The following is a 26336-nucleotide window of genomic DNA, read 5'->3' as shown; positions in this document are numbered from 1 at the left end:
ACAGTGATATTCACAAGACAATATGTTGGAAAAGTCTTTTCTCTTTTAGATTCTTATTCTTGAGAGTTTCTTTTCCATTCATTATTATTGTTATAATAATATTCATTATTATTATTATTATTATTATTATTATTATTATTATTTAGTAGTGAGTAGGCTTAAGCACACTGTCAGCCTGATGTGGACCTTTGGTTTCTTCTCCCTATCCCTCTTCCTGAGAGGTGGGAAAATGTTATTGTGTTACTCTGATACCTTTTTAACCTCATCCTTACTGATGAGGTTTCTAGCAGACTATATCAGGCCTGAGAGAAGTGAACAAATTTTCAATGTCTGAGAATTGTAAAGCCTCTAGTATAGAATTCTGTCACCAGAACTGTGACTACAACACTGTAGCTGAACTCAACTTTATTTTTTCAATTTCTGATTTGGATTCTAAGAGTAGCTTACTTCCTTGAAACAGTTTCTATTTGTTGTTGCTGTTTTTGTTGTGCTCTTTCTTTGTTGTATTTTTTATTTTATTTATGTTTCTTTGAACATCTGTCTCATACATTGTAAGTTTAATTTTGTTGTCAAGGTGATATACATCAGGGTTACAGTTGCATATGTAAGGTTAATAATGAATACATTTCTTGTGGAACATTTACCCCTTCCCTTGTTTTTCTCCCACTTTCCCTTCCCTCCCAATTGTAAAGTTCCTTTCCAACATACTATTTTGTTGTGTTTTTTTTTTAAAGCAATATGACCTTCCTTTTCAAATGTAATTGAACTTAATTCTGCTGTATTGAGCACATAGAATCATAGAAAAAGTAGGTTATTAAGACATCCTAGGACATATGAGGAAAACTCTAATTCTTCCTCGAAGAAAGGGTATAGACTAAGGCAGGAGACAGACTTTGTATACCTTGAAGTTCTATTTTTTTATGTATGGTAATTTTTTTTACCATAAATCAATTTGTAAGTATTATGAACTTTAATTTTATGAGAACATAAAACTTAACAATTTTCCCTGGAAAACATGTGTTGCAAATGATGTTCATTGATGTTGTAAGTGATGTTAGTTTTTATTCTGTTTGTGCCTTCCTGTTTAAGTCTGTTTTTATTATTTTTAAACTATATTTAAGTAGCTGTACAAAGGAGGTCCTTTTTATCCAGCTTCTGCACTCCTAGTATGTTGGCCTAATTATAATATCAACTACTCTGGATGCTGAGGCTAGCCTGGACAAACTATTTTCAAGACTCTATTTCATCTAACTAAGAACTGAACATGATGCTATGATTCCAAGCGTGCAGGAAACTTCTGATGGTGACAGGGTAACTCATACTGAAATAACTTTCCTTCTAATGATGATACATTCTGCCAAAATAGAATTATTTACAGTAGGAGGTGACCCAAACCAAGATGAAATCTAAGGTGACTCAACCTTTGAAAGAAAGAACCTTAAGAGACTCTTGATTTGGCCTATGAGTGTCCTTCCTACTGCATATAGCAAATGCTTAATAGGACTCAAATTAAAAAAAGAAAACACAACCATAAAAAAAAAACAAAAAGATGAAGAATAGTTTTATTAGTGTGTCAGACAGGCCAGAAATTGTCAGGGGCCCCCAGAAAGGAGAGTGTCAGATAGAGGAGCCCCCAGTTTTATAAATCAGTGCTTGTTAAAGCTTAAGCTGCCTCTTAAACTATGCCTGTTCTGGAGAAGATTTCAAGAAAGACCAGGAAAGTTAAAGGTAGAGAAAAAAAATATTTAAAAGGTAGGTAGAAGGCTGAAGGAACTATGCAGAGAATTACATCAGCTTCCTGCTGCATGGACATAACTTGGAGTGAACCCAAATTGGAGGGGTTTTGATAACACATTGAGTTTTCTGTTAAAATTCCATAAGTACCGGGGCCCGGGAGTTTGGCCTAGTGGTTGAGTGCTTGCCTAGCATGAACGAAGACCCTGGTTCGATTCCTTGGTACCACATACATAGAAAAAAAGCCAGAAGTGGTGCTGAGGCACAAGTGGTAGAGCTCTAGCCTTGAGAAAGTCCAAGGACAGTGTGCTCAGGCCCTGAGCTCAAGCCCAGGACTGGCAAAAAAACAATAAAACAAAACAAAACAAAAATCCATAATTACCATGCTTTAGGAATAAATTGTACATCCCAGGGCTTAGAGATTTACCCCCTAGGAATAAGAGAACAAAGGCCCATATTAACAAAGCCTTCAAACTGCTTGAGAATAATTTTACCTAATGCTAGAACAAAGTTAACCATGTGTGAAAGGGGACAATAAAGTCTCAAGTTTCTAGGTTATATTGCTAGTAGTGTAAAGTATGTCATCAACAATTATTACACATCTAAAGAAACAAGAAAATATAGTCCAGAATCAAATGAGAAATGAGTCGACATAAACAGATCTATAGCTGGCCTGGACATTAGCTTTGGCAGTTGTATACTTTAAAACCTCTGGGTGAAATAGTCAAGCACTGGTGGCTCATGCCAGGAAGCCTAACTACTCACAAGTCTGAGATTTGAGGACCACAATTGGAAACCAGACATAAAACTCATGTCTCCAATTAATCAGCAAAAATCCAGAAGTAGGTGTATGACTCAAGTGGTAGAGCACCAGACTTGGGAAAAGCCAAGCAAGAACACCAGCACCTGAATTCAAGCCACAGTACCAGCATGATAGATAGGCAGTCAGACATATAGACAGACAGACACAATGATGATGTGAAATTTGTTAAGCATTCGCATGATAAAGTACAAGAACAGGGTGAGGAGATAGGATATCTCAGAAGAAATATGAAAATATTAAGAGAAATACCAAACAAATTTCAAGAAATGAAAAGGATGTGAAATTAGGAATAAAAAAAGGAAGCAAATGGTTGAAATTATTGGCAGATTTAACATAGTTCAGCAATAAAAAAGCAATATAATTTGCAAAAGACATCTATAGTCACTTCCAAAAAGAAATAGATTAATGGCCAATGAGCATTTGGCATGCTATTTACCATCATTAGTCATCAGAGAAACTTAGAGTATTCCTTTATAGCCAATAGAATTGCTAAAATTGATACATAAGTCCATATAATGTGAAGCTAATTGAAAGGACCCCCAAGATATTGAAACAAAAGCCATATAATGAATGATTGTTGTCCTTAATGTACTATGTTGTTTCTCATCTCCTTTGCTGTCCCTTGGTTATCTCATATTGGTATAGTATCTCACTTTGTTATCTGATATATTGAATTTATTTGTATTTGGATATTTGAAATTTGATAGGGAAGGGGGGAAAACCAAGACGGGTGGGGGGCATGGGGGGAGGGAAATGGGTACCAAGACATGTGAAAGGGTATCAATGTATGTGAATTAATGCACCTTCTATCTGGCAAATATCATGTAACCCTTTTACTAATTACAATAAAAAAATAAAAATAAAATTGTTAACACTAAAAAAATAAAATAAAAATAAATAAATCTTAAGGGCTTAGAACAATAAAAAAAAAAAGAATTGCTAAAATTTTCAAAAGCTGACAAACACTAGGGAATGCCACAATTTGAATCATCATACACTGATGTGGGTAGGTATAAACTGATGTAGTCACCTTCAAGAAATACAAACCTATTTATTATCCAATAAAATGCACACATGTATTAGTGAACAAGTACCTGACATAAAGAACTTAAAATGGAAAGATTTCATTCCACAGGGATTCGTTTCATGGCTACCTAGCTCCATGCTTTTAAGCTGGAGTGAAGCAGACCACTGAGACATGGAGAAAGCTGTTGACCTCAAGATAGACATGAAGTAGAAAAAGGAAAAGACTGGAGAACAGATATATAATCTTCAAAGGCACTCCGTACAACCTCCCAACTGCTCTAATATGCCCCACCTCCTGAGCTTTCCAGAATCTTCCAAAATGGTGCCACCCATTGGCAACCTAGGATTTCAAGATAAGTCTGTGAAATATCTCATTCTGGAACTGTTCAACGTAGGACCCTGTGGGAGACATTTCACCCTCAATAGGAACAAATGATAACCTACTGTCAGGAAAAGATATATACAGTATATATGTTTATTCATAGTCACTAAAACTGTAATGAATCCCATATCCATTTGCAGATGATTGAAGAGTGGTATATTTAACAATGGAATAGTACACAAGCATAAAAAGCAATAAAATGTGAATACACACAACACAGACTAATTTCGAAACTATGATAAATGAAAGACATCATAACCTCAATCTGAAGTTTGAAGTTATAGCACAGCTAAAATTTATTTAGCTTAGGATGGGAGTTTGGCCTAGTGGTAGAGTGCTTGCCTAGCCTGCACAAAGACCAGGGTTTGATTCCTCGGTACCACATACATAGAAAAGCCAGAAGTGTCCTTTGGCTCAAGGACAGTGCTCAGGCCCTGAATTCAAGCCATAGGACTGCAAAAAATATTAGCTAATTTATTGAAATCAATATAAAAGCTCCCTTTGGATGATAAGAAGGGAATTTAGATGAAAAGAGCAAAAGAAAGCTTTGGGCATGGATGGAAATGTTTCATATCATTCTGGCATTGGGCAGAGTCATTGTACACATTTGTTAAAATACTTCAAAACTGGAGGTTTTATGTTTGTATATTTGATTTTATATACAATTTAAGTCATAAATAGAATTAGTGGAAATTTTAAAATGTAATACTGATTGAATGTTACTTGTAAGAATTCTGGTAAGACTGTCTACTTTGAGACCTGAGGGTGGTAAAGACAAGGGATTAATGTATGTTTGATGTTTCAGACAAATCTGGGGATTTGAGTACTATTTCCAGTTCTTTGTGAATATAGGCAAGTTGCGACTCTCTTCTAAATGTTCATAAAATGGCGATAATAAAATTAGTATTCATTTTACAAGGTTTTCCTTGGCTCATAGACTCATTCAATACATTTATACTATCACTATTATTAAATAGTTCTAGTTCCAATGTTCTCATGTAGTCAGGAATACTGATGTCACTGTGAAAATATTAAGAATTAGATAACTACAAAATGCATCAGTCTACAACTAAATAATACAGACAATATTTGACAGCATATGATTAAATACATTAGCAAATGCTATTTCAGTTTTTCATTTGAAACCAACTAATGACTTATTTGCCAAGAAAAAAAATTGTTCACTTCAAAACACTTCTCTCAAGTCTTTTGAAGAAAGTATTCAAATAGAGAAATTAGGACATATTTTCTTTTTTTTTTTTTCTTTTTTTTTTTTTTTTTTGCCTGACTTCAGGGCTTGAGCTCAGTGCCTGCGCACTGTCTTTGGACTTTCTCAAGGCTAGAGCTCAACCACTTGAACTTCAGCACCACTTCCGGCTTTTTTCTATCTATGTGGTATCAAGGAATCGAACCCTGGTCTTCATGCATGCTAGGTAAGCACTCTACCATAGGCCAAACTCCCAGCCCAGGACATATTTTGTTCCCTAAAAGTCTCAATTTATTTCTAATCCCATATAGGAAGTAGACATCATTCTAGAATATATATAAGTATGTAAACACATGCACAAATGTTTGCATGTGACTATTAATAAAATCGTGAATCTTGTATACCTTCTAAACCTGGCACTTTTGCCTAGAACTTTTTTCATGTTTTAGACTGTTTACTTTTTCTTTGTAGGAGCTACAATATGGCCTATGTCACAGATTGGCTTTTATTTATTTAGCAATCTCCTAATTGATGAACCGCTGAGAATCTCCACATTTCCATTTTTATAGATGACTGCAGCTTCCTTTTATCTTGTTTATTTTTTATATTGTAAAGTTAATGTGCATTGCAGTTAGTTATATAAGTCAGGTAATAAGTATATTCCTTTTTGAGCAGTGTCACCTCTTCCCTTGCTTTCTCCTAGTTTATTTTTTCCTAGTCCCCCACCCTTGAAACTTTTTATATACAGATCTTTTGCATACATCTTAGTAAAAAAAGGAAAACTATTTTGAATGCATGCATGCATAAACAATGAATATTTATCAGAATATTAGATTTCTCGGAATAATAGATTTAGCTGGTTGTTCTCATTGTTGCTTCTCCACAGTTCTCATTTTATCATAAGGAAAAGGTATTGTTTAAAACTTAAAACAGCATCAGACTTGGGTAGCTTGTACCTATAATCCTACTCAGGAGTCTGTGGGATCACCGTTCAAAGTCAACTTATGCAGGAAAGTCTGGGAGATTCATTTCCAATTAAACTTATTTGAAGTCGGACAGGGAAGGGAGGAAAACAAGATGAGGGGCTGGGGTGGAGGAGGAAAATGGGAACCAAGACACGAGAAAGGGTATCAATGTATGTGAAGTAATGCACCGTCTATCTGGAGAATATAATGTAACCCTTCTATTAATTACAATAAAAATATATGAAAAAAACACAAAGAGAAATGGATCTGTGGCTAAAGTAATAGAGTGCTAGCCTTGAGAAAGTATCCAGGCCTAGCATTCAAGCCATAAGACCAACTTACAAATAAACAAAAACTCCAAAACCAGGATGCAAAGGGTGATACTGATGAAGATGCATTGTGCTTACAAACTAATTTGTTGAATAGCTACTCCTTTGTACAACTAAAGATAATAAACATATAATTTAAAAAAAAACTCACAGAATTTTGGTTGTGCTATGTATGATAATTACCATCAATAACATTGCATTAAGCAACTACTGAATGCCTTTTGTTCACAAACATACTCAAAGGCCACAGACAACTATGTGAGGGACTCTGTTCCTGACACTGGTTTATAAGGAAAATGCAGTTTAGACAATCGTGTGGCTGGAAAAGTATGTAGAACGTGGATTCCAACTTAGGTCTGTATGATCTAAAGTAAAATTTGTGAACGTTTTTCCCTAGGAGGCTTGTTCAATCAAAAGTAATGCCTTCATGTTAGTCCATGGCAATAGAAGCCAACTTTAGAACACCAGACTTCCTGTACAGCCAATGTCTGGTCTGATATATACAGACAGTTCCTTTCACAGGATTAGTGTTAAAGAGTATGGAGAGAGGGGTTCTTCAGATCTCTGATGCTTGGTCTACTTTCACATTCTAGACCCCCCCCCCTCTCTCTCTGCCAACCTGGGGTTTGAACTCAGGGCCTGAGCACTGTCATTAGGCTTTAGCTCTACCACTTGAGCCACAGCACCACTTCCGGCATCTACTATGTATGTGGTATGCAGGAATCGAACCCAGGTGTTCCTGCATGCTAGGCAAGCATTCTTCCACTAGGTCAAACTCCCGGCCATAGTACTCTCTCTCCTTTGAGTCATGTGTTCAGCTTAGTTTTCCACTCATTATTTTGGAGATTGAGTCTTGCAGGTTTTTCTGTGTGAGCTGGCCTTAATCCACAATTCTCCATCCTTCAAGTAACTGGGATAATAGTGGTACATATATAATATCCCAGCCTGAACTCCCCAACAATAGTCACTAGCATTCAATGAGTGGAACTCAAAGTCAGTTTACTAGCAGCACAGCAGCTACTCTCCACCGTTGGGCTGATAGAGAGCAGCCCCAACCTTCCATGGAGCTGAGCTTTTAAGGGAGGGCACCACACACAGGTGGTCCTGTTCACCAGGAAAACACCATGCAGGTGGTCAAGCAGTGCAAGTATTTTACCAATAAAACAAAAACAGCTGATCCTGACAGGTTACTACACATGGACATTCTAGATTGTTCGTACTCCTTCTTTCTCTTTCCCTTGATTTCCATCCTTGCATTTGCTTTCGGTCAGTGGGTCATATTCAATAATAAACATCCAACTTCTCAATTTCCTAGCTATGGAACACCAGCTCTTTTAGTTCTCCTATGCTCTCCCCTTCAAGTCATATAAAGTGATGGCTTTTCACTGTGACAGCTGAATGTATGGGGGAAGCTGCAGCACTGTGGACATAGGAGGCTCTCACAGGCAGAAAGCTAATGGTGTAGAGTAAGAACAGCTGCAGCAGTTCTGTTTTGGTGCATGGCAAGTGAGGGAGGGAGGGGGCCTTCAGGCCATTTATTAAGACCTGATCTTGCCTGGTGCCTCCTCTAGCATTTAGATTCTTTACAGAAACGTCGTACTGTTTGCATTGTGCTTCTGTGGAAAGAAGTTCTGTACAGTTCGACTTTCCTTTGGGAAGTGCTAATGTCAGTGACTTAACTTGTGAGGTGAGCACAAATATTCCTAAGTTGTTTTTCTTTCCCCCAACCTTCTAAAATGTGGTGTGTTGTAGATAACAGTTAACAGTTTGGGAAAAAGTTGTTAAAAATTATCATTTTTTTGTGCTCAGTGTCATTGGATCATGGTATTGGAACGTGTTACCTCTCATGTGCTTGCCTCTCTCCAAGAGTAGTTGTATTTCCATTGCTTGTCTGTATCTGCTCACCATATAAACCAAAAACCAAACACACAAGACAAGTTGGGGAGAGATAGACATATAGACAAACAGTAATTTTTTTCCCATGAGAACAACTGAATTCTTTTTCTTTAAACTTTTACATTTGTTTCCAAGAGGTCAAATATAGCCTAATGCCCTCCCCCCACTCTCTCTCTCTCTTTCTCTCTCTCTCCTAGTGGATGGCTGTATTCACAGAGCAGCAGGCCCGTGCTTACTAGCTGAGTGCCGTACACTGAATGGCTGTGAGACAGGACATGCGAAAATCACATGTGGCTATGACCTTCCTGCAAAATGTGAGTACCACCCTTTTTGAACAGTCTCCAAAATCAGATGAGAATTCTTATCTTGTGTTACTCTTCAGGTGTATAATTGGAAAAAGACCTAGTTGTGTTTGTATTAAGATTTTATGTGTATAGAAATTTATGTGTGTATAGGTGTTTTTTTTTCAGGGTTTTAAGAGTGTCTCTGAAACAGGGAAATGAAAATAAGATCAAAATATATATTACAGTATTTAAATACTGCCAGTGGCAGCTTCTGGAAATTTCTTAGTCCTTATTCAGGTGTCTTGATTGTGGATGTGTTTTGAGTAAAGGAGATCAAAGTGATATATTGTGTATTTCAGGTGTTCTGTAAAGGCTGATTGACGATTCTAGTCCAGGCATCTGTTAAACTTGGCTTTCAGGAAAAACCAATAGAATATGGTTGTCTGTATGAGAAAGTATTTGCTCTTTGAATGTGAAATGGTCAAAATTTCCATTATATTTGAATAGAAAGAGGCATTGCATTCGGTTGACCTTGTTGCTTAGATGTTTAGCTAACTGGGGTAGGGAGAAATAGAATAAAAACAATTGAGAGAGAAGCTGGTTCGAGATGCACCTTCGTAAATGACATAATCTTCAGGGCCTGGGAAGAAGAGCTTCAATATACCAGTCAGTTGTGCCTTGATCTGGTAATTGAGATGCCGATTTTTTAAAATTTCATTCACCTGTTTCTTACTCTAGTCTCCAGATCTGTGAACAAAATTTGATGAAAAAGTGAAGCTACTTCAGTTTTTCTCAGGAAAGACTAAAAATACTATAGCACAATTTGTAGGATACTATGTGAATTCTTTACAGACAGGTTGTATACAAGAATTTCACATGAGTAAATGTGAAGACATGCCTTATATTTAAAGGGCCACTCTTAGAACTATGCTTAAGCTTGAGTTTTAGTAAAGCGCTATGTAAAAAAAGTAGCATTTATTTTCTTGATAAAGATTCTATATTGTTCATCATGGATTGCTAGTAAAATATATCAACTAGTTTTTCCCTTAATTAGTATTATTTTCTAGTTTTTGAAACATGTGGAAACAGTGCATGAGCCCCTTTAATACTACTTGGATTACAAATTTATGTCAGATAAAACCCCATGTGTAAAATGGTGCTCAGGGTGTTCTTCTGGCCACACAGTTCAGGATGTAATTATCTAAGGTGATCTCTTTGCCAGTATTATATAGCCCCATCTTTACTGGTATTTTGGTTTTTTTCAACACTGCTACTTTTGTGATATAGCTAGCCTATACCTCTCTGAGAACAAACACATTAATGTTGATTTCCAGGCTGTGTCTGTCCTTAACACAAAGTAATAAGCTTGGTCTCCTATTGAGTATTAAACACAAGTCATAATTCTCCAATTCTGTGCTTTCGGAAGACAAGTAAGCCCAGAGTCTCTAAATATGCTCAAAAGACACTCTGTTGGAGCCCTGAGTTTGGCCTAGTGGTAAGAGTGTTTGCCTAGCATGCACAAAGACCTGGCTTTGATTCCTCTGTACCACAAACATAGAAAAGCTGGAAGTGGTACTGTGGTTTAAGTGGTAGAGCACTAGCCTTGAGGAAAGCCCAGGGACAGTGTTCAGGCCCCAGGACTGGAAAAGAAAAAAAAAAAAAGACACTCTGTTGGAAATGGGTGGATGGAGGAAAAAAGGGGATCCAGGAGGGAAAGAATGGGAAGAAAAGGAAGGGGAGGTGACACTGTTCAAAAGGAAATGTACTCGATATCTGACTTATGCAACTGTAAGTCCTTTATCATCTTTGCAATACAAAGTTTAAAAAAAGTGGCAGCTAAAACATATGGTTGACAACATAATCCTCTTACAATGGTCACTATGATTTGACATCCCATGGAATGAATTATTCCATTTTTTTTCTGAATTGAAGACTTACACAGAACCACACATTGAATGAATAAGCTAATCAATAAGCATTATAACTATGCTTAAGAAATTCCCATAGCTGGGAGTTTGGCCTAGTGGTAAAGTGCTTGCCTAGCATGCATGAGGACCCAGGTTCGATTCCTCATTACTACATACATAGAAGAAAAAAAGCCAAAAGTGGTGCTGTGGCTCAAGTGGCAGAGCATTATCCTTGAGGAAAAAGCCCAAGGACAGTGCTCAGGCCCTGAGTTCAAGCCCGAGGACTGGCAAAAAAAGAAAAAGAAATTCCCATAAACTAATGACATACATTTCTGGTAAGGTGTGACTTGCATGGGCATCCTGGGGCAGGTAAACCTTTGTGGGACAAAGATCCTAGAAACTCAGCCTGTGGGACTGGGCACAGAATTCATGTAAGCTGAGAACCTGAGTGCCTAGTGCATCTTCAAGTCAACTCTATGGAATCCAAAGAGGATGTAACTCCCCCGCCCCCCACACACATATACACAAATTAGAATTTAGAGTGACATAGCAGTGCCACCTTATAAATGACACAATGTGGACCATTTGTGAAAAGGTCATCTTGTTCTCCTTGTATAATTAGAACGATTAATGATGGATGCTGAAAGCATACAGGGAAAGAACATAAAAACCAGCAACAATTACTTATATTTGTATGCCACTGTATATAGTATTTCCTCATCTTTTAAATCATGTTTTATAAACACTGTATTCATTTCCCTTTGCCTTATCCCTGAGATATTTTCTTTCTTATCAATTTGGTTCATGCATTTCTGAGTCATTAACAATCCACAGATGTGCTTATGTGGTCATTATATACTGTTTGGGTCATTTTTCTCTCCATATTTAATAATTTTGTGACAGTTTGACAGCAGAGACGAGTTTCTATCTGTCCTCAGTGACAGCGGGCTTATCATTATAGGGGTAGTACTAGAGCCAGAAAGTCAGCCACAAGTGATAATATCTTTATATGCCAGCAATTTGTTTGGAAAATGCTATGTACTAGGTTTTAGAGAGACTTGGCCATTATGGACTGCCCTTTCCTTCTTTTATGACTGCTAAATTAATCTATTTGCAAATGGCTGTTTTTGATCTATTAGCAAATGGCTGTGTTTGAATTGTGTTCTGTGACTAATTATGAGCAGTGGAATAAGTCCCAGATACCTTGTTTGTTCTTCATTCCTTGGATAGTTAAATGATTTTTTTGACAGGAATCTACTTTTCTCAAGAAGAAGTCTTGAATGATGAGAATATCGGCCCACAGCCTGTTTATGTAATGTTTATGTAATTGAATTTTTGAAGGACAGTTTTCTTCTATAATACCAAGGTATTTTTATTCATAATTTCAATTTCTGTCTTTTAGAAGATTTTGACCGGTGGAATTTTCGTGTTTCTTATCATCCTGCACAATCTGGCTTGATGCTAGCTGTGTCACAGTGTCAGTGTCTCATAGTGTTTCTGAAATACGAGCTGAATTAATGTGAACGAATGATTAAAGAATTTTTGGATCTTTTTCCCTGGAAAATAGGTTTGCCACAATGGCCTCTGCTTCTAATGCTTTCTTTCTTGCAACCTATTCTGCACTGACCTGGTACAGTACTTAAACCCGGGGTCTGTAAAATTGTCTATAAGGCTGCACATGATACGATGATTTTTCTCTTTGACAATGTTTCTGTTCTCTCCCTCTCACATAGATTTCTGATCCTTAAAACTTTTGCACTGATATTTCCTTTACCTAGAATTCTATTCTAGATGTCTACATGACCAGTACAGGGTCCACTCCATTAAGTGCTTCATAACTATGATGACTGAGGTGTCATTGTAGCCAAACTATAGTCATTCTTTTGTAATTACTTATCTGTAGTATTTCACATTTAAATAGATTATTTTACTTAGGTATTACCAGATATTTTTTTTTTGCTGGTACTGGGGCTCATACTCAGGGCCTGAGCACTGTCCTTGGGCTTTCTCAAGGCTAGGGCTCTACCACTTGAGCCACAGCACCATTTCTGGATTTTTCTATATATGTGGTACCGAGCAATTGAACCCAGGTCTTCATGCATGCTAGACAAGCATTTTACCTCTAGGTCAAACTGCCAGGTCAAAGAGATTTTTTTCTTTAATTAGATATTTAAATATCTTACTTTCTTGAATTTAATTTATTATAGTAAGAAAATTACTTATTTTAAGTAACTTTTTAAAAAGTAAGTACTAAGCATTTTTATATTTCAGAAAACTTAAGTATTACCAAAATAAGGATGGAGCCTGGTAAGGAATCTTTCTCCTTATTATGTCCATAAATTTTGCTGTATAAACATAAGGAGTGGATAAAAATTTTGAGTGCTTTCAAAAACTTTGACTGTTTCCTTTCTTTTCTTGAAAACAGACATTTTAGCCTGATTATCTTTTGCCCACATGATTTACTGTCTTATCTTGAACTTCTTCAACTTTTGAATGATAGAAGTTATTCAATATATATCTGAATGAGGAATACATATTTGTGGCTATCTAGAAAGGTATTTCCTTGATCTTTATACCTATTCTCCAAGCTTAGTTCAAATATCACTTCTACAAGTCTTTCCAACTCAGCAGCAAATGATTTTCTTTTCTCCTTAAACTCCAGGATACTGAATATGAACACACTGAGAACTATACTATATATGTATAGATATGTACTTGCCTAGCATATAAAGATATGTAAATTTATGTGTAGATTTATCATTTTACATATGTTGCTGTTCATACAAACATTTTACTTCTTTCTTACATCTAATAAATCAATACTTTATTACTAGAGAACTGTCAATGAGCTGAAAAGTGGCAACACTAGTTATAACACTAACACTGTAATTATTATAACACTAGTTGTTGGGTAAGAAGTAAAAGAAAAGCAATCGCACTGATATCTCTACAAAAATGATTAAATTAATCTCAATTTACTCATTATATTTTAATGGATAATCATAAAACTAACTTTAAGATCTATCCAGTTCCAAAGTCTCCTGAGAAATTTACTGTTAATAAGGAGGAAGATAGAGAAATAATGACACCATATTCAGTTTACTTCATTATTTTTCAGCATAGTTCACATGGCTATTTCTAACATGTTAGGCTTCAGGGATGAACAATCATCCATGTTAAATAGAAAATATTCGGTGTATATAAAATGTTGGAACTTGTTTTTATTCTGAATAGTCTTTCAAAAGCTTCAAGGTAATAGCATGCAACTCCATTTTGTATTCATCATTTCAAGGGAATCTCTAGGGTGAGAGACCATAGCATAATCTGTTTGAATGAGTGGTATGAATCAGAACTTTCATTCTATTTCCAGGTGCAATAATGATCGGATGATAGTAGCTTGAAAAGCACTGTTGATAATAATTAGTACTCTTCTTGTGCCCTTCATCAAGAAATCATAGTACTTTAAAACACCAGCTCATCAGTCCTTTTCAAATTTCTGTGAGGAAGTGCATGACAAGTAGTAATACTTTTTCCAGCCCAAAGAGAAATTCAGATACAGACAGGTTAAATGTTTCTCCGAGTACCAGACTAAATCATTATTAGACAGAGAGCATGGCCAAGGATCCCTGAACTAGGAAGATAATGTAAGTACTAGCCAGGTATGATGCCTACTTTTGTAAGTTTTTATAAGAATACAGTTATGGTCATTTCTTTACATAAGTCTATGATTGATTTCATGTGTGAACAAGTTGAGTAACAGGTATAGGAATTGTATGACTGCAAAACTTGACACATCCTATCTGGGACTTTAAAGAAAAAATTGCCAATGTGTACTCTGGGGTAATTTTCTGGTTTTAAAAAAGAAGAAAGTAGAATTCAAGGAGATTACATATTTATTGAATGTTATTAAATGCATAATTTTTTGAGATTGCAAATATCAAAAGTAAGCCTAAAATACCTGCTATCATTTTCTTGGAAAAAATGATAGCAGGTATTTTGCTACTTTTACTGCAAGAAAATACTACTTTGGGAGGATAATCTGAACTTCTTCACACCTTTCAAATAATTAGGCCTTGGGAAAAATGTATCTGGGGAAAAAAAAAATGATTGTTTTTCTCAATAGAGCCAGAGCAGCGAACTGAATAAGTAGTCTCTGAAGGGAGAATTAGTTTAAAACACTGGACTATTAGGCAATAAATCTTTCATCCTTGCCTCTGCCAGTAGGGTTATCTAATGTGCTGAAAGGGAATGTGCAGGCCAGAGAAAATTGAGTTTCTCGAGCAGGTAGCTCATAAGATGGTTCTGAGTTAGTCCTCTTCCAGGATGACCTGATTTGGGCCACCCTGGGCTTTCCCAGCAGGTGTCTGATTGTGGAAGTTGTGGAAGAGACATGTCGGGCTATGATGATGACCTGAGGGCTCTCAGGAACCCATTCTATAATTAAATGACTTTTACTACTTAAAGAGACAAACGGCTCTTGAAGAATATGAAATCATCTTCCTTCCAAAATGACAGTATTACTCCTTTGAAATGGTTCTTTTTTACTAGAATCCATTTCTGGGTTTACTACTACTTTCATGTATGTTAAACAGTTTCATACATTTTATCCTTTTAGTGATGTTCATGATGGGATATCACTAAAAGTAAGATGATAAAAGTTCAGAACAGCAGATTCAAAATGGCCCTGGAGCAGTACCAACAGAGACTTTGATACTGATAAACATTTTCATGCAACACTGTGGCCAGAATGAATCAGAAAGAAGCAAGCTCTCCAGTAGACTGCACGCATGCTAAATCAGCATACCATTGTCCTGGGGAGGAATGGATTTGGGGCAGCAATTCTTTGTTCTCCAGCTTCTTTATCTAACGCGAGCTTCCTCATGGCTAATAGATTAGAGCTTTCTTTGGAGAGAACTCGAATATGTTCTTTCCCTCTGTATTTTTCACAGTTAGTGGCATTTAACTGCAGTTGCAATTGTTTATTTCTTGACTCTGAGTCGGGGTTTCTGGAGCATAGACCTATAAGTCCCACTCAATCTGAGATACTTAACATCTGACATAGCCCCAAGTTACTTCTTGACATCATTTTACTATGAGTATTAACGACAAAATTGTTTTTCCTTCCTCTTGTTTGTCATTGGGTGCCCTTGTAGGAAATCAACTCAGGAAATACTCAAGATAGGACTGCCTGAGCCCAAAACTCAGACTCTGTGGTTTTGCAGCTGCTTCCAGCATCTGCCATCCTTCTCATTACTCAGATTTTAGCAGTGTTAGAGAGACACAGGGAAATTTTTAACTTGTCTGCCTGCCCACATGTGTATCCTATACCCCTCCCTCCCTCCCTTCCTTTCTCCCTTCCTTTCTCCCTTCCTTTCTCCCTTCCTTTCTCCCTTCCTCTCTCCCTTCCTCCCTCCCTTCCTCCCTCCCTTCCTTCCTTCGTTCTTCTCTCTCTCTCTTTCTCTTTCATTCGTCTTTCTCACATTGTGATAATGTAGATGCTATGCTTCATGACTTGATGATAACCTATTCTAACACTAAATAGCATAGTTTGAAAAAAACCTGTGGGTGGAAAGCAACACGTGTTTGTATTGTGATATTACTGGCGGTGTGTGAACTACTGGCTGTGCTTTGCTTGCACCATTTGCTATCTTTAGCAGGCTTTCAGAGGGCTAGGTCTATACCTTTTTCCTATATGATCAATGGGAAATAACAGCGTAAATCAATTCTGGGTAATAATATAAATGGGTCCTTGAAGGCAATTCCCACTGTGAAATAAGTAGTTAGCATTGACACTGGCATTAGCCACAGTGGGGGTAACCAGCCTGTGGGCATGTTTAATCAGAATTATCAGCTAAGATTAAACAGGGAGCCATCCTTGTTCAGGATAATCATGTTCAGGACTTAAGAGATGAATATGTGAAGGTGTACTCATAAATTAGAGCCATCAGTATGAATTTGACTAATATGGGATGCTTGGAGGTGGAATAAGCAACGAGGTAGGGTTAATCTCAAGGCTGTGGTGGTTCATATGCAGAGAGTAGTGTGCGTTCAATGAAATAGTGAGTTCTGAGGGAAATGAAGACTTTCCTACCTGTATTATCACAGCCCTTGAGCTGTCACTAACATAGTCCATTGAATCAAAAAGTGGATGATATATAGCAACATGTAACAGGTACTCATTCCAGCAAAAATGGCCTATAGGCACATGAAGAAATGTTCAACATCTCTGGTCATAAAAGAAATGCAAATCAAAACAACTCTAAGATTCCACCTCACTTCAGTTAGAATGGCCAGGATCAAGAAAACTAATAACAGATGCTGGAGGGGATGTGGCCAGGAGGGATCACTACTACACTGTTGGTGGGAGTGCAAACTTATTCAACCACTATGGAAAGCAGTATGGCAAAACAATAAACACAGAGCTCCCCTCTGACCCAGCAATTCCACTACTTGGCATTTACCCAATCATCCAGAAACAAGGACATACTAAATCCACTAGCACAACAATGTTTATTGCAGCACTATTTACCATAGCAAATATATGGAACCAACCTAGATGTCCCTCAGTTGATGAGTAGATCAACAAGATGTGGTATTTGTACACAATGGAATTCTATGCTGCCATCAGAAAGAAAAACATTGCCCCATTTGTTAGGAAATGGAAAGACTTAGAAAAAAATCATATTAAGTGAAGTAAGCCAGGCTCAAAGGAACCTAGGCTCAATGGTTTCCCTCATTTGTTATAATCAGTAGAAACCTTGGGCTCTCCGAGCAGAGATTTGCAATAGAGCAAAGCCTTGGTACATAAGGCCATATAGTATGATGCTAAATGAAAGGACCTCTAGGATATAGAAACAAAAGCCATATAATGAATGTTTTTTGTCCTTAATGTACTGTGTTATCTCTCATCTCTTTTGCTGTCCCTTGGTTATCTAATATTGTTACAGTATCTCACTTTGTTGTCTGATATATTGGATATATTTGTATTTGGTTATTTGAAATTGGGGTAGGGAAGGGGGGGAAACAAGATGAAGGGTGGGGGTGGGGAGGAGGGAAATGGGGACCAAGACATGAGAAAGGGTATCAATGTATGTGAATTAATGCACCTCCTATCTGGCAAATATAATGTAACCCTTCTGTTAATTACAATAAAAAATAAATGAAAAAAAAGCAAAAATCACCCATTTAATGTGTAAAATGAAGATAGTTCTTGAGCCACTAATGCTTGGCAGAGTTGATAGGAATTTTAATGACTACCTAATCTGACATAATTCAAAGATTGGAAAATTTGAAGCCTGGCAATGGTGGCTCATGTATGTAATCTGAGCTACTCAAGAGGCAGGGATCTGAGGATTCTGGTTTGGAACAAGCCTGGGTAGAGAACTCTGTGAAACTTACCTCAAATTACCTAGCAGAAAGCTAGAGGTGAAGGTATGGGTCAGGTGGTAAAGTGCTTTGCCAGCCTTCAGTGAAAAAGCCAAGTAAAAGCATGAGGCCCTTAGTTAAAGCCTCCCAAGAATTAAAAAAGAAAAATGAAAGCCCCAGAAACATAATTTTTTTCCACAATCATGGAATAAGAAACAGTAGCAAAAATAGAGCCTTGCTATATTGTCTCACAGTATTATTGCTTTTCTGCTAAAAGGTATGTCTGTCATATCTTTGTTCATCCTAATGCTCTCAAAAATTCATTGTGGTAATTTGTTTACATACATCATCATCTTATTTAATAGATAATCTATTAAAATGTTTCTTCATATGGCATTTTCTATATGTTTCATATAACCAATGAGATTTATAACATTAATATATTAGAAAATTTGCATTAGTGCCTTGCTGATCATGGAAACAGGGAAGTAACATAGAGGAAGCACAGTAATTAAAAACCCTCAATATTCTTTCTTTAATTTTTCTTTTGTGTGTATGTTTCATGGGGCTTGAACTTGACCTGGGTACTGTCCCTGAGCTCTTCAGCTCAAGGCTACCCACATACACTTGAGCCAAGCACCACTTCCCATTTTCTAGAGGTTGATTGGAGATAAGAGTCTCAGATCCTTTTGTGCCCGGGCTAGCTTTGAATTTTGATCCTCAGATCTCAGCCCCCTGAATAGCTAGGATTATAGACGTGAGCTACCTCCAGGCTAAAATCCTTCTTAATATTCTTAAAACTCAGTTGCTTCTGCCTCTTCCTAGTATCTTCAGACATAAAAGACATTATAGAAGTCATTCCAAGATTTTTAGATAGCAACTGCATTGGCCTTGAAGATAATGTCCAAAAATATCTTGACATTTATCCCCTGGAGAGGCAGAACTTGATTTTCCTCCCCTTGACATGATACCAGTACAATGACTTGCTTCTAGTGTGTTGGACATGAGTAATCAGAATAATGGAAATTGAAGAAATTAGGCTGAAATTGACCCTGGCTTTCATCTGTAGCACCCTTCCTCCCTCCCTCCCTCCCCCCCTCTCTCCTTCTCCCCCTCTCTCTCCTTCTCCCCCTCTCCCTCCTTGCTGTGTCCTGTGACTGCTCTAACAATTGACTAAACTTAATGGCTTCAACAGCAGAAAGTTTTTCTCTGTGGCTCTGGAGTCAGAAGTCTAAACTCAAGGTATTTGCATACTCAGATTCCTGAAGGCTCTAAGTTTTCCTAGAGCCATATTCCTGTTCACTCCAGGTATTTCTTGCTGAACAGCAGCATCCCGCTAGCCTATACTGCCTTGTCACATGAGAACTTCAATATCTCTCTCTCTGAAAAAGGCTTTGACATCCTTAACTTCTTTCTGAATATTGTAGATTTACATTACTAGATTTTGAAGCACAGGACACTGATAAATATATTGAGAGTTCCCACATAACCTTACACCCATTCTCTCTGGTGTAGCCAAATTTCAGATAGCTTGGAGGAAAGGGGAAGCTCCTATGCTTTGAAGAGCTCAGATGTGGACCACATGAAGTGAACCAACAGCCATGTCCTGCCTTCATCAAGCTTTCAGATGTCTCAAGTCCCAGCCGACGATTGCAGTATGTATGTGTGGCTGACTTGCAAGAAGTGGGAAGTTGTGTAATCCTATGTTATATAGTCATGGATGAGTAACACAGCAACTTATGGCCAAGGAAGAATGAGGGTCCTTTGAGAAAGTTGCTAATATCCCGTTTTCTTAGTGTGTGTACTGTGCCTGAGGGAAATCCTAACATGAAAAAAAGTGGAATACAACATAAGGTAATGTTACATTAGTCAGTGATCTTAAATGTAGTAAGTATAGCTATTACCATATATCTGTCAGTCTTTATGGCAGTTAGAAAACTTGTGAATGTAAATGAGATTGGATAAAGGAGAATACCAAAGGCGACACAAAGTCCTGCTTAGCAAGGAAGCGGTGTGAGGAAAGCAATAGGAGTCAAAACATACCACTGGGTATTAATATTTACCTTGCAATTTGTTAAGTAGTTTTTAGTAGTTCTACTTGCCACTCGCCTGATTTTTTAAATATTTTTTTCATATATTTTTTATTGTAATTAATAGAAGGGTTACATTATATTTGCCAGATAGAAGGTACATTAATTCACATACATTGATACCCTTTCTCATGTCTTGGTCCCCATTTCCCTTCCCCCCCACCCCTACCCCTTATCTTGTTTTCCCTCCTTCCCTATCCAATTTCAAATAACCAAATACAAATATATCCAATATATCAGATAACAAAGTGAGATACTGTAACAATATTAAATAACCAAGGGACAGCAAAAGAGATGAGCGATAACATAGTACATTAAGGACAACAATCACTATATGGCTCTTTTTTCTATATCCTAGAGGTCCTGATTTTTTTTTTTTTACTGATAGGAATTGCTGTTTTCTTTGGGAGGTGGGAGATTCTTTACTGTGTTTAACACGTCAAGCTAAGTCAAGCAGAGTAACCCTCTTGTTGACATTGGTAGCTTTGCCCTTCTCAATGTGTTTACTGTACTGTTTGGTGTGTAGTGCCTTCATTTCTCAGAACTACCTTGAGTTTGTTCCATTTCTAATCACATGCTATTTGTGAAATCCTTATTTTCACAGGCCTTGCCAAGATTTTCTCTTCCTACTGGTGACATTTCAAGGAAAGATTTATTCCTCCTTTGTGTTTATTCTGCTTAGTTGAAGATCATCAGAAAAAGCCTTAACTTTATTTTTTTTTTTGCAAGTTCTCTTTCAAATTGTTATCTGTATTGTATTTGGAGTTCATGTACATCTTTAAAAGTTTATGCAGAGCCAAGGTACACTAATAAACCTTTTTGTTCACAGAAGCTCAGCTTTGCTTGCTTACATCAAAGCATGCCTTTCCTGAGATGGCTGGTTTAATTGTACCAGGTGTAGTACCTAATGTACACACACACGTTTCATCTTTCATTTATTCTATTCCTATTATTCTGAGCATGAATTTCCTATTGCATTAAATATTTTTTTGACTGTGGAATTAAGAAAATTTCTTATCTGGGAACGATTTGAGAAAGACTTCAGGGAGAGTTTGCATTTGGAAGTAGCTTGATATTATGAGATGTTTTGTTTTTGTTTTTTGCCAGTCCTGGGCTTGCCAAAGCCTAACAAAATAAGTACCAGGAAAGGGATACTTGGAAGAAAGGAGTGTGGGACCAAGGGGGGAGGTGTAGAAGAATGAAGGGGAGGATGGGGATAGATACAGGCAAGAATGCATTGCATACACCACAGAATTGACTGGAAATCAAAGAAGAGGTGGGTCAATGGATTTTGGAGAGTACTATGGTGGGCTCATATTTAGACACTGGACTTGGGAAGGTTATTTAGTTCTCTGTGCCTCCATTTTGTCACATGGAAATGGGATCAAAGTCAGTTGGTTCTCCCATAGATGATGCAGGTTGAATGAATTCATATCTTCATAGCATTCAGGGCACTGCTGAATGCTCCACGTGAATGCTGGATAATCTTAACCATTTTTGAGTAAGACTCCTCTAGTCTACAGTTCCAGCCAAGCTCTTAAGTTGGCATTTTAGCCCTTGTTACCAGACAGGTTATTTTGTGTTCAATGGGTTTTTTGGGTGTGTGCGTGTGCGTTTGTGTTCTTTATTTTAATAATATTTTAAAGATTATGTGCAAAGGGTTACCGTTACAAAAGTTACAAATGTACTTTCTTTTTTTTTTTTTTTTTTGCCAGTCCTGGGCTTGAGCTCAGGGCCTGAGCACTGTCCTTGGACTTTCTCAAGGCTAGAGCTCTACCACTTGAGCCTCAGCACCACTTCCGGCTTTTTTTTTTCTATGTATGTGGTACCAAGGAATTGAACCCGGGTCTTCGTGTATGCTAGGCAAGCACTTTAAGCACTAGGCCAAACTCCCAGCCCCAAATGTACTTTCTTAAGGAACAGTGTTACCTCCTCCCTCATTTTCTCCCAGTTCTCCTCCCCACCAAGTTGTAAACTTCATTTGTTCAACATAGTGTCTTAGGAGTATCACTGTTGTATTGGTTCACCATTTTTCTTTATTTTTTAATTGTAATGTATAGGGGGGTTGCAATAATATTCACCAGGTAGTAGGTGCATTACTTCTCACATTGACACCCCTTCTCATGTTTTTGTCCCCATTTCCCTTCCCCCACTTCCAATCATCTTGTTTTCCTCGCTTCCCTTTTCTATTTCAAATAAGCATATATACAGTATACTAGATAACAAAGTCAGATACTGTAACAATATGAGATTAACCAAAGGGCAACAAAAGAGAAGAGAAATAATCTTTTTTCATATATATGTTTTGTATTAATAGAAAGGTTACATTATATTCACCAGATAGAAAGTGCATTACTTCACAAACATTGATACCTTTCTCATGTTTTGGTCCCATTTCCTTCTCCCCACCCCACCCCTCATCTTGTTTTCCCCCCTTCACTAGCCTATTTCAAATAGAAATAATATTTTTGAATGTTTGTCTCTTTCACATAATCTTCACAAAAGCGAGGGCTTCTATTAGTATTACTTTACCATATCCTGAAACAATATTCAGAATCATTTGTAAGTGAACCAATGTAGGAACTTGGTATGTAGGAAACTTTATTTATAATTATTAGCAGAGTAGCTGAAATGACCAGCTTAACGTGAATCTAATTTTCTACTTTATTTGGTTATTATAGTTATTTGGCTAACAATTACAATTAACTCAGGAACATAGCATCAAATTACAGGAATGCCAAGTCTGCATTTGATTTTTGGTATAACTTCTAAGAGTGTTCTAGCTGTAGAGCATATCTTCATTTTTTCCTATGTTTTACAACTTCATAGTTTAAGCAGTGATGTCAGGCTGGAATCAAGCAGGACAGAAAGAAGCTTAAAGAATTTCAGTGACTTAGGGTCTTAAGACTGACCTAACTAAAAACCCAATGGTTTAATAGTGAGGCCCTTCTCGGTTTATATAGAGAGCCTATCTTCAAACAGGATTTCCAAGCTCAATTTATTGTTAAACCTTATTAAAATAAAGTGATCATTTTATGGGTGTAAAATATCTTATGGCCACTTTTCTCAATTGAGACTACAATCTTAGGTGTTGCAACTGACATGCCATAAATGTGTTAAAAAGGGAAATATTGATGTGTATTTCCTATGTGTTCAAACTGCTCAGACTTTATGGGAAATAATAAAGCTTTACAACTTGTTCTTCACAAACGAGGTACTAGGGGCCTTGCAACAGCATGAGAAATCTATTTTCTGTCAGAGCAAGCTAGGCCATCTCCCTATTGAAAGACCCTCAGAGTTAATTGTTACTAGAGCATAAAAGGAAGAAGTATGGTAGTGGTTAAGAATATCAATTTGACAAAAATAGGATCTTTTAATACAAATAATGTTATCAGCTTCACAACTTGAACTTGTGTACAAACACATCCTTAGGCATATAAGCTAATATATATTAATATATATTCCTATCTCAACATGAAGAATTGTTTTCTACAATGGCCAGTTCCACCACAAGACTTGATATCTAGAAGTTGAGGTTAATGTCATTTTGTGTACAAACAAAATAAAAGAATGGTCATTCTTTTTTTAATGTATTTTATTGTAAATAATAGGGTTACTTTATATTCACCAGATAGAAGGTACATTACTTCACAAACATCGATAACCTTTCTCATGTCTTGGTCCCCATTTCCCTTTCCCCATCCCCACCCCTCATTTTGTTTTCCTCCCTTCCCTGTCCTATTTCAAATAACCAAATAAACATATAGACAGTATATCAGATAACAAGGTAAAATACTGTAACCAAGGGGCAGCAAAAGAGATGAGAGATAACATAGTACATTAAGGAAAACAACCACTCATTAAATGTCTTTTGTTTCTATATCCTGGAGGTCCTTTTCATTTAGCGTCATACTATATGGCCTTATGTATCTAGGTTTTGCTCTATTGTAAATCTCTGCTAGGAGAGCCCAAGTTTCTACTGATTATGACAAATGAGGGAAACCATTGAGCCTAAGTTCCTTTTGAGTCTGGCTTACTTCACCTAATATGATTTTTTTCTTTCCATTTCCTTACAAATGGGGTGATGTTATTCTTTCTGATGGCAGCATAGAATTCCATTGTGTATAAATACCACATCTTGTTGATCCACTCATCAACTGAGGGACATCTAGGTTGGTTCCATGTCTTTGCTATGGTGAATAGTGCTGCAGTGAACATCATTGTGCTAGTGGATTTAGTATGTCCTTGTTTCTGGATGATTGGGTACATCCAGAATGGGCATTCTTGAGAGATGGACTGGACTTTAATCAGTGTGTGTGTGTGCGTGTGTGTGTGAAACAGATAGAGGGATCTTAGTCAAAATCTTTGCTCACTGTTTTGGGGCCAAATGGGATTCATGTTTTATGCAATTATTTAAAGCCAGTCTAGCTGTTGTACAAAATGCATTTAAATAGATGAACTAAATTGCTTACAGAAATAAAATTCATTTTCTCTGTGAATGTTGGATTTTTTTTTTTTGCTGATTTTGGGTTCTGACAAGTAATCTACATACCAAACACATTCATTGAAATTTCAAAACAGCAACTGGCAATGCTTGAGTATAGAACTGAGCTGGCTCACCTTAGCCCGTTCTTTCCTCTGGAGCTAGCGATTACTCACCATTGAATGACCTAGCCTCTGCTCTCTTACACTTGCGTGTTCTTTCTAATGAATGAGAGTAGGTTGTATGACATGGAAACTTACTTTCTGTGAAAGACTATGTGGTCAAGAATCCTACAATTAAAAAGATCAGAAGTTATTCTGAAATACAGATATTTTAAATGTGTAATCTATAAATGAGGATCAGTGTCTTTAGTTTTACCTTTAAAAAAGGGTAAGAGGCAAAGAAAGCACACAGATGAGTTCTTTGGCCATGAATACTCAGCTTTGTTGAAGCTTTCTTAAAATCTTAAATATTTTCATGTTACATTTTTAATACAGCTGTATTTTTATCATAAAGGTAATGTATATAGGGGTTAATTACATAGGTCAGATAATGAGTAAATTTCTTGTTGAACAATGTCACCCATTCCCTCACTCTTTTTCCCTCCCAGTTTTTCCCTCCCATCCCCACCTACAAGTTGTATAGTTCATTTTCAATACAGTTTCACTGCTGCAGTTGTCCAACCCTTTCTGCTCACTCCTTCATCCTCCCGAAAACAGGTAATCTTACAAAAAAGACAAGGTACAGAAAATAGAATCAGAAACAACAACAACAACAAAAACCAAATTGAAATATCCCTCTTTTTTCCGTTTCTTAGAGTTGATTTCTAAAATTTCTTATGTAAACTTTTCTCCTGTTATATTTCTAAGAAATGTTTTTGGACTCTGTTGACAAGTCTGTCCTTCAAGATTGCCTCATAGGTGATACCTCTTGACTCAAATGTCCTCTTAGAAATGTAATTAAATCCTTCTAGCTGGGGCCCAAGAGAGATCCCTTGTGCTGAATTGTACTGCACAGTAAATTACATTATAATGAAGCTTAAACATATTACTTAAATGAATGAATAGGAACTTGCTGTTCCAATTCATAAGTATTTTAGGCTGCAGAAGAAAAAGACTTGGTGCTATAGATGAGAGCCTACAATCTTCTCCTCTTAAAACAATCATACACGTGTGTCAAGGGTAATGCCACTAAAAGGAAAAGCACTCTTTAAAAAAATCTGAGAGTCTGGCAAAGCTTAGTAATCATAGTATGTCACAAAGTTCTGTTGATTCAGACATGGTAGGCCCCTTTTTAGTGTAAGCTGTATTATTACCTGTTTCCTTCAAAAGAACCCTTTGTGATGTGTTTCAGAGACAGTAACACAACCTAAGGAAAACTAGGCACAGAGGCACAGTAAGGATTGATTCAGGCAGTTCTCCATAGTTTTGCATTTGTAAATAAGATTCTATTTCATTTTTAGGCATGAACCTGAAGGTTCACTTTACCAATATGAGTTCACTTTACATACGAGTTCATTTTAATGATACTATGATTTCTCTTGGCTTTCTTTCTATTAAAGTTGAAAATACTACTTTGGAAGCTTTTTATTTTAGCCTAAAAAAATGGTAAGGCCTAGAAAGTTACTGAGAAAACCATGTATTTAGGGGTCTGCCACTGGAAATTTTAAGAAGTAGTAACATCTTGGTTTTGTAACTTCTATGTGTTTTACATAAGAGAAGTGATCAATTCTGTGTCCTTTTTCTAATCCCATTCCTTCCTTTCTCCCTTCCACCTCTGGCCAAGATCAACTAAGAGCTAAATGCACATATTTCTAGGCACTGTTCCTATGTCTTTATCAAAGAT

At 36.9% G+C, this 26336-nt stretch overlaps 1 protein-coding gene across 1 annotated transcript in view; it reads left to right on the top strand.

Moving 5' to 3' along the window:
- Macrod2 (mono-ADP ribosylhydrolase 2) overlaps window positions 1-26336 on the top strand; it is a 1707616-nt gene that overhangs the window by 507982 nt on the left and 1173298 nt on the right. The window contains exon 5 of the mRNA XM_090352924.1: window positions 8560-8676. Within this exon, the coding sequence (XP_090209050.1) occupies window positions 8560-8676 (117 nt within the window). The remainder of the gene's footprint in view (window positions 1-8559; window positions 8677-26336) is intronic.

Source organism: Megascapheus bottae, chromosome 18 (assembly GCF_031878675.1).
Source record: "Megascapheus bottae isolate mThoBot1 chromosome 18, mThoBot2.hap1, whole genome shotgun sequence".
NCBI lineage: Eukaryota > Metazoa > Chordata > Mammalia > Rodentia > Geomyidae > Megascapheus > Megascapheus bottae.
This window is presented reverse-complemented; position numbering and strand designations above follow the sequence as displayed.